Source organism: Esox lucius, chromosome 23, assembly GCF_011004845.1.
Source record: "Esox lucius isolate fEsoLuc1 chromosome 23, fEsoLuc1.pri, whole genome shotgun sequence".
NCBI lineage: Eukaryota > Metazoa > Chordata > Actinopteri > Esociformes > Esocidae > Esox > Esox lucius.
In genome coordinates this window covers 7,174,971-7,187,257 of record NC_047591.1, presented here as the reverse complement: position 1 = coordinate 7,187,257, position 12,287 = coordinate 7,174,971, and the positions used below count along the sequence as shown (strand labels likewise).

The 12,287-nt window shown below is 41.5% G+C and overlaps 1 protein-coding gene across 1 annotated transcript; it reads left to right on the top strand.

Annotated features, from left to right (window-relative positions):
- Window positions 1–2,608: 2,608 nt before the first annotated feature.
- LOC105020185 (arg8-vasotocin receptor) lies at window positions 2,609–5,248 on the top strand. The gene is made up of 2 exons (XM_010886971.4): window positions 2,609–3,796; window positions 4,600–5,248. Exons 1-2 carry the CDS (start codon window positions 2,794–2,796, stop codon window positions 4,902–4,904), a joined length of 1,308 nt encoding a protein of 435 aa, XP_010885273.3. The 5' UTR covers window positions 2,609–2,793; the 3' UTR covers window positions 4,905–5,248.
- Window positions 5,249–12,287: the final 7,039 nt, after the last annotated feature.

Genomic DNA, 12,287 nt, shown 5'->3' with positions numbered 1-12,287 from the left:
ACAAGACTTTCTAATGCTGCAATAAATAATTGAATTACTCTCTCCCTTGACAAACGGGTATGCGATAATTATTCCAACCACTATACGAAACGGCTGATTTCTAACAGTCCCATCGGGGTGTACAGCACAATGGCCATTGAACTGGTGATGTATAGCTGCATGGAGAGCTTGACATTCCTAATGACTGGACTGCATCATAAATCCAACATACTTTGACATTCCCATTACCCTTGATTGTTGATAATCTAAGGATATGTTACATAACTGACCATCTGCAATTTCACTTACTCTCTCCGGTTCCAGCTCTTCAACGTGACGGAACACATTCTTCTGTGTGAGCTATATTGTGTCCCACTGCTGTTCGCTCTCATGCATATAAATTGAATATTATAATTTTTGCAAGGCTGCAGGAACAGTGTTGCCAGACAGATGAGGAGAGCTTTTTGAGGAATAATGGTTTACACAACTTACCCTATCTGTCTTCATTAAAAGGATCAGAGGGGGTTTGGACAAACTGACCAGGGATAATTTTCACTGAACAGAGGAAAGCAGGGGAGACAGGACACGTGTCCTGTATGTCTCTACTTGTTATCTGTCAACTTTTACTGACTTTTCCCATATTAATGACATTGAATTCCTGAATAAGACTCTCAGTGTACTCGGGACAGTTGATATGTCGAGACGTGTCTTCTGAAGCCTATCCGATGCTGATATGTTTCTGTTCACACTGCTCAATCAAATAGGATGTCTGGAACCAGAATCCTTGTGCACTGGAAGGAATGCCCTCTCCAGACTTCTACCATGATTGAGCTCACCCAAGTTGCTGGAGCTCGACTAGGCAGTCATATTCAAATTCTAAATCTCTAAACCCGGACGGGTACTGGCAAATTGCAATGTCCTCAACAGGACGTCACAAAGTTGTTCTATGGCTTCACACCAGTGTTGGCATTGTACATACAATAAATGTTTGGACACACCTACTAAATCAAAGGCATTTCTTTATTTTTAGTATTTTCCACACTGTAGAGTAATTGTAAAGACATGACATCAAAACTATGAAATAACATATGGAATCATCTAGAAGCTTAAAACGTGTGTTAAACAAATCAAAATACATTTATTTTTTAAATTCTTCAAAGTAGCCAAACATTTGCCTTGCTGACAGCTTTGCACACTCTTGACATTCTCTAGAAGAATATCTGTCTGTCATCACCCCCCCCACACACACACACACACACACACACACACACAGACACCTTGTGTCCTTGTGTACTGGATAAGATTGAATAATAAATCTGAGGTTTGGGTTAATCCTTATTTACCATACATTTAAAACATATTTGTCCTTGTGTACTGGATTGGAGCTACGTTTACAGTGTCTAAAACATTTATCTACACTCCATGGCATTTTATAGTCTACTTAATAGTAGGTGTGACATATAAGGCTTTCCTGCATTGTGTTGTGACCACCTATGTGCTATCTGCTGTGGTTTCTAATGCATTCCCCAGGGACCCTGGGTAGATGTGATTGGTGCCGTATTACAGAAACTCCAACAAGTCCATGTTGATTATCATGCAAGAAACATTATCCCGAAGGGGATCATGAGAGGTCCCTGCCCCCCGGTAAACCTGCATTATTTAAATCCTGGTTGAGGTATCCCACCATGTGCTTCAAATGTGGCAGTGCAAATTGTCTCAGCAACATTGGTTTGTGGGGTTGGTGTCAGACAAAGTGTACCTTGCCACTTTGCACTCTAGACACTCCCTGTGATAGGTCAGTATGCTTAATCCGGGTTGTATGCCAGTGATCGCATTGTCCTCCATGTGTGTAGGTGCTGGAAAGTACTTCTTGGTTGAATGAGCAGTGTGATTAGAAGCAGAACAGCTTGATTAGATGAAACTCATGTCCTGATCTCCAACTTTACCTGCTGGGAGTTAAAAGTTTATCAAAATGGCCAGGAAAAATATGGAAATAATGCCATTGCATTAATGCATGCAAACACCCTCCAAACACAGAGAAAAAGGGCAATAATTAAATTAAGTTTGCTCTTTTAATATTAGTATTGCACTTACAACATAAAAAGTGAGGTCATACTGTATGAAATAATATTATGTAATATAAATATTTTATGGTCCTCACAATGTGAAGAAGCCCCTCTGGCTGAGATGTGTATGATAAACATCTTAGAAAAGCATGAGAGCACCTTTATCATCAATCTCATCTAATAGACAAAATAGAGCAACCTTACATGGACAAAAAGCTGTTTCTACTTTCACTCCTCATTTCAAAAAGTATTCCTAGGCATAATAATGAAAAAAATATCATAACCAGCACAGTGTTAAATGCTCAAAGCCTGTTATTTGGGGTTGCAGTACATCGCATAGATATAAATGGTAAAACGTGATAACTGTGGAGATGACCCTATTTACTTGAGTCTTTCGAAAAAGTTACATATGCAAATGTTTTCATAATGTTCTTTTTCACTCTGGTTTGTTTTTGTGTCCAAACTGTTTAGGGGCGTTAGTGGAGGCGGTGTCGGGGTCACGCGAGGCTTTATGATAAATAGTTAGAGGCGACTGTGCGCAGATGCAGAATCTAATCGTGAAATGCTTCACACCAGCGCAAAGCCAACCCTACTATGTGTGTCCGTGTTCCACGAGACGGGTAATAGATGCTGGCAGACTTCAGAAATGGGTTGAATTCAAAACGCACTTACACTTTACCGATGCAGCGAGGTCAATGCAACTCGGATCATATTGGCTAACCGTCCAGGCACCAACTTGTATCTGTGCATGGACCAGTTTTGGGGAGCCATGCACTTATCTGGGGAAGCGCTTTTGGCTGCAGAAAGCTCAATCAGTCCCATGCCTTACAATTGGACGATAAGTTTAAAACCCACGAGCCAGTCCGGGATGATAAAGTCCCACGGGAACACGACCAGCGGTTTTGGAAACTTCAGCGACCCGTTTGGCCGGGACGAGGAGGTTGCTAAGATGGAGATTACCTTGCTTAGCGTGACCTTTGTTGTAGCTGTGGTGGGGAACCTGAGCGTCCTGCTGGCCATGTACACAAGCCGACGGAAGCCCTCGCGCATGCATCTGTTCATGAAGCACCTGAGCCTCGCGGACCTAGTGGTTGCTTTTTTCCAGGTGCTGCCGCAGCTCTGCTGGGAGATCACATTCCGCTTCTACGGACCAGACTTCCTGTGCCGCATTGTCAAGCATCTGCAAGTGCAAGGGATGTTCGCGTCCACTTACATGATGGTGATGATGACGTTGGACCGCTACATCGCCATCTGCCACCCGATGCAAACACTTCACCAGCCCACACAGCGGGCTTACATAATGATTGGGACCACTTGGTTGTGTAGTCTTGCTCTGAGCATGCCCCAGTATTTTATATTCTCCCTGAGCGAGGTCCATCCAGGCTCGGGCGTGTACGACTGTTGGGGACACTTCATCCAGCCGTGGGGTGTGCGCGCATATGTCACCTGGATCACCGTCGGCATTTTCCTGGTTCCTGTGGTGGTGCTCGTGCTCTGCTATGGCTTAATCTGCCTAACCATCTGGCGAAACATCAAGTATAAGACACGAAAGGGCAGTAGCGGTGTGGCACTTTCGTCCAAGAACCGGTTGCTGGAAAAAACTTCGGTCAGCAGCATCAGCACAATCTCACGCGCCAAGCTTCGTACAGTGAAAATGACATTCGTGATTGTGCTGGCATATGTGGTGTGCTGGACTCCGTTTTTTACGGTGCAGATGTGGTCAGTGTGGGACAAAAGTTTCTCCTGGGATGGTAAGTGTAATATTTGCGCTCTCAACTTTAAGTGCCAGCTCGAACTTGCCATTTTTTGCGCTGCTGTAAAAGGTGGACACAAGCTTTGTCTCACCCTTCGTATTAAGTATGTTAAGCACCACTTTATCCCAGATCAATTATTGCTTGCTATGACATATTTTTAACTGGCACTGCGAATAGTAGAGAGCTGGGTTAAATATAGTGTTCACACTGGTATTAACGCGCACTAAAATATTTGTTTCAACAATTTTTTTATCAGTTCTGGGAATCTTAGTTAAACTCGCAATAAATCGACTTAATGAGATATTTATAATGACTTTAGTGATCGGACAGTGCCCTCTATAGAAAACCCGCGTATACGACTAGAAAGGGTTATAAACGGGTTCTTCAGATGTCCCCATAAAATAAAAAGGTTATCCAGTTAATATTTTCTGGTTCCATAAAGAACTAATTCCAGAGAGGATTCTATATGAAACCCAAAATAGTACTACATGGAACCAAAACTGTTTCTTCCGCGGAGAGAGCCGAATAACCCTTTCTATTTTTCTATAAGTGTAGCTAATTCACCTAAATATATCCAAATAAAAGGGTTAAACTAGTGCCATATTAGTCAGCTGTTCGCACAGCGTGGTGGAAACAACTATATGATCTGCAAACGTTAAATAAACTGTATTTTCGCAGACCACGTAATAACGACTTGCCGAGGCTATTGAGAATACCTATAATAAGTTAATAAACCGAACAAGCTTGATGAACACGTCATTAAATGAACGACACTCCTGTCATTCCATCTCCCTCTCCAGACTCCGAGAACACTGCTGTCAACCTCTCGGCTCTGCTGGCGAGTCTGAATAGCTGCTGTAACCCGTGGATCTACATGATCTTCAGCGGGCACCTTCTCTCTGACACTGTCCTCTGTCTGCCGTGCTGCCGGACGCTGCGCCACAGGTTTGGACATCAGGATTCGGACAGCAGCATCCGCCACACCACACTACTTACCCGAGTAACACCCTCGGCCCAACCCCAGCGGAGCTTCGAGCAAAGCTCCTGCAGAGACTGCATGAATCACTCCGCTAGAAACTGTCAACCAATCCCCGTGGAGCTTTGACTGCGCGACGGTAATCAAGTTCCATGTGGTTCCGCTTATGCACTATAGGCTATTATAGTGACGGGATTGTGTTTATGGGGAGGCTTAATGGAAACAACATGAATTATACTGTTTTCCATCTCTGATGGATTTGTGTTTCCGCATCCGCATCAATCATTTAGGAGAGATGTGGTAGGCTACAACTGTGTAGGCGCATTGTCTGTATCTTGTCTACTTGTTGAACGTATAAACAGACACATTTAGGACATCGTTTAGCACAGAGAGATCTTTATGCTTAAGGTTCAGTGGCATGCAGTGATATCCGACCCCGTTTCCAAAAATGCTGGTACGCTGTGTAAAATGCAAATAAAAACCGAATGCAATGATGTACAAATTATTTATCCCAAACTGAAAATAGTACAAAGACAACATATCAAATGGTGAAACTGAGACATTCTAGGGTTTTTGGAAAAATACATGCCCATTTTTGAATTTGATGCCAGCAACATGTTTCAAAAAAGTTGGGATAGGGTCATCTTTACCACTGTGTTGCATCACCTTTTTTTTAACAGCACTCTTTGGGAAGTTTGGGAAGTGTGGAGACCAATTGCTGTAGTTTTGAAAGTAGAATGTTGTCTCATTCTTGCTTGAAATAGGATTGCAGCTGCTCAAAAGTTCAGCTGTATTTGTCACCTCATAAAGCGCCAAATGTTTTCAATAAGGGGGCAGTTCTGGACTGCAGACAGGCTAGTTTACCACCTGGGCTCTTACTACAGAGCCATGCTTTTGTGATGCGTGCAGATTGAGGTTTGGCATTGTCCTGCTGAAATAAGCAAGGCCTTCCCTCAAAGATATGTTTTTGTCGGAATGGCTGCATATGTTGCTCCAAAACCTGTATATATTGTTCTGCATTTATGGTGCCTTCACAAAAGTGCAAGTCACCCATGCCATGTGCGCTAATGCACCCCCATACCATCATGGATGCTGGCTTTTGCCCTGTGCGCTGATAAAAAGCCAGATGGTCCTTCTCTTTAGCCCGGAGGACGTAGTGTCCATGATTCCTAAAATAATCTCACATTTTGAATCGTCAGACCACAGAACAGTTTTCCACTTCACTCAGTCCAGCTAAAATGAGCTCAGGCCCAGAGAAGGCACTGGCATTTCTGGATGTTGTGTATGTATGGTTTCTTCTTTGCATGGTAGAGTTTTCACTTGTATTTGTGAATGCTACAACGTACTGTGTTCACAGACAATGATTTTTGGAAGTGTTCCTGAGCCCATGCAGTGATGTCCACTACAGAATCATGTCTGTTTTTATTGCAGTGAGGGCCCAACGATCACAGCCATCCAATATTGGTTTTTGCTCTTACACCTTGTGTACAGAGATTACTCCAGATTCTCTGAATCTTTTAATGATATTTTGTACCGTAGATGATGAGATCCCCAAACTCTTTGCAATTTAAGTTGTGATACGTTATTCTTGAATTGTGCCAATATTTGCAGTCTTTTGCAGAGTGGTTAACCCCTCCCCATCCTCACTTCTGACAGGCCCATCCTCCCTGGAATGATCTTTTAATACCCAATCATGTTACTGACCTGCTGCCAATTGACCTAATTAATTGTGTGATATTACATTAGGTTTAGTTTTTAGCTTTGCACATTTCCATTCTTTTGGTGCCTCTGTCCCAGCATTTTTTTAAACATGTTGCTGGTATCAAATTGAAAATGAGCATGTATTTTCCAAAAAACAATAACATTTCTCAGTTTCAACATTACATATGTTGTCTTGGTACTATTTTCTACTGCATATAGGGTTTAAATGATTTGCACATCATTGCTTTCTGTGTTTCTTTACATTCTACACAGCATCCCAACCCTTTCGGAAACGGGATTGCACCAATGGTAGCAAGAACAATGATGTCGTAATTGGAGGTTGACTGTGAGTTAATGATCGTCTTGGTAATGTTTACAGTAAATGTTGTCCATAGAATATTCATAGCAAAATGTTTTATTTAGGGGGGGGGGGGTTCTATATTGGCATCCACCTCCCCCTCCCTCATCACTCCCATGCTCTGCTGCTAAAGGAACCATCTGGCCCCAACTCCTACTCAAGCCAACTAGTCAATCTTTGTGAAGTAGGCATGGTGTTTTCTTCACTGAGTCTCCATCATCCCTTAAGGGTGTTCAGTTGGAGAGTTGATGAGCTTTCTTATTCTGTGGGGAATGTGGAGGCGGCAGACGAGCCATTGGGTTCCAGTCCATTCTAGATACATTTTTGTTAAAAGCTGCGCATTGACGTTTGATGTTGTTGTGAACATATAGGATATTTGAAGTGCACAGTATATTAAAATAATCTGTATTTCCTTTGCATTTCATGGTGCCACCAAAATGGCACCACTTTCATGTGTACATATTGCTTTTGAGTTTGCATGACATTACGCTGTAAAGATATGGAAATATAATGTAATCTGGCATGGGGCTGTGTGTTTTCATGCCCTAAACTTGGGCATATACCAGTTATTTTAAACACCACTGTACGCAATGACACAGTATATTATTTCAATAACAGTAATGTACAGATGGACGACAAAATGAAAGAAAATACCTGAATACATTAGAACATAAGAATGCCAATGCTTCCATACAGGTGTACTGCTTGATATGATTATGCAGTTAACATCCTCAAAATGCTGAGCAGGCCCAGTTGACCTCGATTTATGATCACAGTGGCAAAAGGGAAAGGATCTAAATGACTGTGAAAGAAGGTTCATTATTGGGGAACGGATTGAGCTTCAGTGACAAAATGCTCAACTGATTAGTAGTTCAAGTAAGAACAATGGCTAAAATGACATTTGTGTTTAGATCTTTGGGAAAGACATCGGTAAATAGGGTTGGAAATTGTGGTCAAACGTACACAGCGATGAGCGTGAATGTTTGTGTATTACTGCTATATGTGTGGGAAAATAGAAGAGCAATTAGTTCCCAGGTGACTGAGAATGTCAGTGATGGATGTGATCAGACTGTCAGCAGGAACAGTTTGTGGGGAACTACACAGAAAGGGATATTATAGTAGGGTTGCAAAAGCCCCTCATTAAAACAAAAACAAATGAACATTTGAGTGTTCACTGGTGCAAAAACCCCTAAGCATTGGTCTACAGAGATGTGGAAACAAGTGAAAAGGTCACATGAGTCATCCTTCATCATCCTGTCAACAAGTAGGCTCTATAATGCTGTGGGGGGTGTTTTCCTGGCATGGTTTGGTTCCATTTCTCCCCTTAGAGGGAAGTATCACTGCAAATCCTTACAAGGTGATTCTGAGTGATCACCTTTACCCTGTGGTAAAACATTTTCTATCCTGATGGGATTGGTCTCTTTCAAAATGACAATGCCACCATCCAAAGGGCATGAGGGGTCACTGAATGGTTTGATGAGAATGAAAACGATATGAATCTTATGCTTTGGCCTTCACAGTCAACAGATCTCAGCCCAATTGAACACTTATGAAAGATTAATCAAAACACCAAATGAGGTAATGTATTTTGCTAGAATGATGTCCCATCCCTCCCGTAGAGTCACAGAGACTCGTAGAATCAATGCCAAGGCACATTCAAGCTGTTCTGGTATTTCATGGCCCAACATCTTACTTAGAGACTTCATGCTGGTTTTTCCATTAATTTGTCACCCATATGTACATTACACTATTAGATCAATCTGTTATCCCCAACCAATTGGATAGATAAGGTACAAGATGTAGGAAAGGTGGGACTGAGGATGAAGCTCTAAAAGTCTAAAACAACTTTTCGGGCTTCCAATGGTTCCCAAAGTAAAGGCTGTCCTTGGTCTCTCTCACACACATGTACAGTAGGATACTCTATAGAGATACTTCTTGCTGGGGAGTTTTTTTGTTTTTCTTTCTTCCAAATGAAGGAGGAGGTCTGGATGGAAAAAGTATAAAACTGGACAATTCCATATCCTTTCACTGCAGTGGCCAAATTAATGTACTAAATCTAGAGCTATGTCAAAAGCACTGGCTGAAACCAAAGGAGCTCTGGCTAATGCAACCCAAGAGCAGAGGGACACATGTCTGGTCAGAAAGGGCAACGCTTGTAAAGGCTGTTGTTAAACATCAGAAAATGGGTCCTTTAACATAGAGACAGTTAGAGCAGGTTATGATATAAGAAAAAAAGAGACAGTCAGAAAGACGGGCAGGAGACAGAGTGAGAGGCACTGGCCCAGTTCCTGGAGACACGGGTGTACAGCATTGTCTGTCAGGGTGGATGTCTCCTGGGAATAGACGGTACGTTCTTCTAGGAGGCCAAAGAGAACAGGACAGGACAGGAAGAGGAAGTAAATTTTTCCGGAGAAAGGAAGGGCAGATATTAGAGATGGAATGGTCCCAAATGTTAAAATGGAAACACTTTAACAGTAAAGACCTTAAGGGTGGAGTTACATCCTGCATAGGACCAAAGTGGCCTATATCTGGCCGTGAGGCCATCTTTTTAATTGGTCTATACATCTCCTTCGCTTTCCAGGCCACTTCAGTTGTCTTCATGAGTCTACAGTCATTTTTTCCCATAAGACCTCCCCCTTCTCTCTATAGCTAGTCTTTCATTCTAACCATTCCACACAGTTTTTCGATCTTCCTGTGTTTTTGATTCATTGTTGTTTTGAGTAAGGAGACCTGTAAATCAGTGGTAACTTGTCCTTTCAGTGATTAAAGCCTAAAGACTAAAAGGCCTAAGGCCAAGATTAAAACTTTTCCCCACATCAAGATTAAGAAAAATGTTATTAACAGTAATTAGCTAAATCCGCGGATCTGGTTGTTTTATCTGGCCCAATGCCTAGGATATACAGACTTCATACCAGCCTGCCCCATGTTAGCTACGACATATGTACAAGCATTGCAACAGTATGTAGTGCGACACATCCTAAACTAGATCCTGAGGACGCCAAAAGATGTATATAGTGTACTGTTTCCCCTCCTGGGTACCCGAACTTGATGGTGAGTTCATTAATTAATCTGTGAAGTGCTGATGCAAAATATGCTCTTAAAACATGTTACAGAAACTTTGTATTTCAAAAATTGTTTGAATGGGGTGATGGCCTGCAACACCCGCTATATATTATTTAAGATAAGTTCTCACTCAGAGTTCCAGGTTCTGTTACATCCTCTAATGCTAGTGGTCTGGTTGCATCAATGATAATGTTTGTTTCCTTGCTAGTTTTCTCTATGTCTGACCCTCCTAGGGAGGCTTTCCTAGCCAGTATGTGTTAGCACTTGTTGCTTGCTCTTTGGGTTTTTAGGCTGGGTATCTGTAAAAGCACCTTGTGACAACTACTGATGTAAAAAGGGCTTTATAAAATACATTTTATTGATAGATTTTTCTTGATAAAAGCATATAGATGGGGCAACAATGTTGTTGGGTAGCATGCTTCATTTGTTATCTGTCCACCAAATAATTTTTTTAATTTGGATGCACTGTTGGTTTTGGACCAAGGAGAGCAAGCAAGGGATACATGACTTCAGGATCAGGTAGGACGCTACCCAATAAAAGAAGTATGGACAACAGTCTAAAAAGACAATCTTAACACCTAGCTTATAGCAAGTTAAGTTATCTATTTTCTTTTTTTGCTAGCATAAGCTAAGCATCAATGACAAAACATATTCTAATAGCCAAATCGACAATGAACTTCAATGCTGTGCATAATTCCCCTGATATATGGTTGTAGATAACATATCTATCCACCTTCTTTTTAAGTAAGTAATGCATCAGGTAATAATTTAATAAAGATGCGTGTTGAACAGTAGCCTAACATAGCAATTATTCTTAGTGCCTTGATCAAGAACACAAAGTCAAGAGATGAAAGATCTATTTCAGAGATCAGCAACCTTCTACCAGGCTTCAAATGGATGCTGGTGGTTAGTGTGGTCATTTGAGGTCTTAAATGTAAGGGCTGTGTTTAATGCACTCACTTTGAAAACCTTTTTTGTTCCAAGTCAAGCACTGATTCCACCCCTTATAAACACATAAGTTCCCCAGGACTGGCATAGAAGAGTCTAAGAGGTTTGGGAAATACTAATCAAACGGGACAGGACTGAAATGAAGCTCTTTCCAGAGAAGCATTCATCTTGTCTGGCTACCCAAATATCTGCTTTGGCCCGTGATGACATCGCTACCCATGGACGGCAGCTTCTCCGCAGCGAGTCAAGATCTGAGTACATTTCTTTACTATTCCCACCATTCTAATTGGTCCCAGAAACAAATTAGTTGAGTCGTCAAGCTTGCCTCTGTCCCCATTAAGGTGTTATTACAGGGGTTGTTCCTGTTATTCTAGTGCTTTGGATTATACATTGATATGAGTTTAAAGAGCCTTTCAGGGGTTATGAAGGGTAGTCTACTGCAGAGGGAAGATTTAGTGAACATTTTTAGAAAGCAGAAATGCTAACCTTTTCAGGAAAATATTTTCAGTCTTTTAAGTAAATTGAGTTTTTGGCCAGAGAGGTCAAGCAACGTACAGCTGATCGAGTCTCACATGTGGTAGACATATTGTTGAGTTCAGTGTTGCTGGTGAATATGTGTGCGTGGGTGTTTGTGTGTGCTAATGCTTTAGGATGGATGGCAGAAAAAGAAGGTTAATTAGATCCAGGGCTGCCTTTGGCGACTCAGGGCCTCGGGAGCTCTTCATCCTCCACTCAGAACAAACAGTGCATATCCTCAGTACATGTGTCTTATTTAGTAAAACACTTCCTTATATAGATGGAACATAAAACACCCCATCTTCAACAACAACTTGAAAAATGTTGCTAGTATAAATAGGAGTCTAATGCTTTCCTTCTTTTTCTTTTGTTCACAAATACCAGTTTCTTTCACCTCTCTTTTATCTATTCTGATAAAAAAAAATCAAAAGGCAAGTACCATATTCCTTGTAAAATCTCCTGTATTTATTACTTTACATGGGTTTAATAAAAAAATACTGAAATAAAGTATTTGAACATTTGGAACACCCAGGTACACCCAGGTATTTGAAAATACTTTTGACAACAATTTAGTAGAATACATGAATAAAAGTAATTGGTTTGTTATTGAAAAATGTTGGTAATTGAATGCTGGTATGGTATAATCTAATTACCGTAGACTGATTGCTTCCTGTGTGGGTGTCAATCACCAACAAATGAGGCTGCCAGAGAAGATTTCCTCTCAACTGGTCACTAATAAACTCAACGGGTCCTGGGTGGAAACTAGCCATCTCCGAACCATGTAATTCTAAGCATGACCTGTCGTAACCTGCCACTAGTACTGCATAGGGGTGACTTGAGTTTGATTTGGGTATCGGCCAGAAAATCTGACTGTGGTCACCTTTGGCATGCACTGTGAAGAAAAATCCCATCAATCTACGGTAAAA

Coding starts and splice junctions, on each gene's coding strand:
- LOC105020185 (XM_010886971.4), top strand. CDS start 2,794: ATGGACCAGTTTTGGGGAGCCATGCACTTATCTGGGGAAGCGCTTTTG. Junction 3,797..4,599: donor CAAAAGTTTCTCCTGGGATG/GTAAGTGTAATA, acceptor CTCCCTCTCCAG/ACTCCGAGAACACTGCTGTC.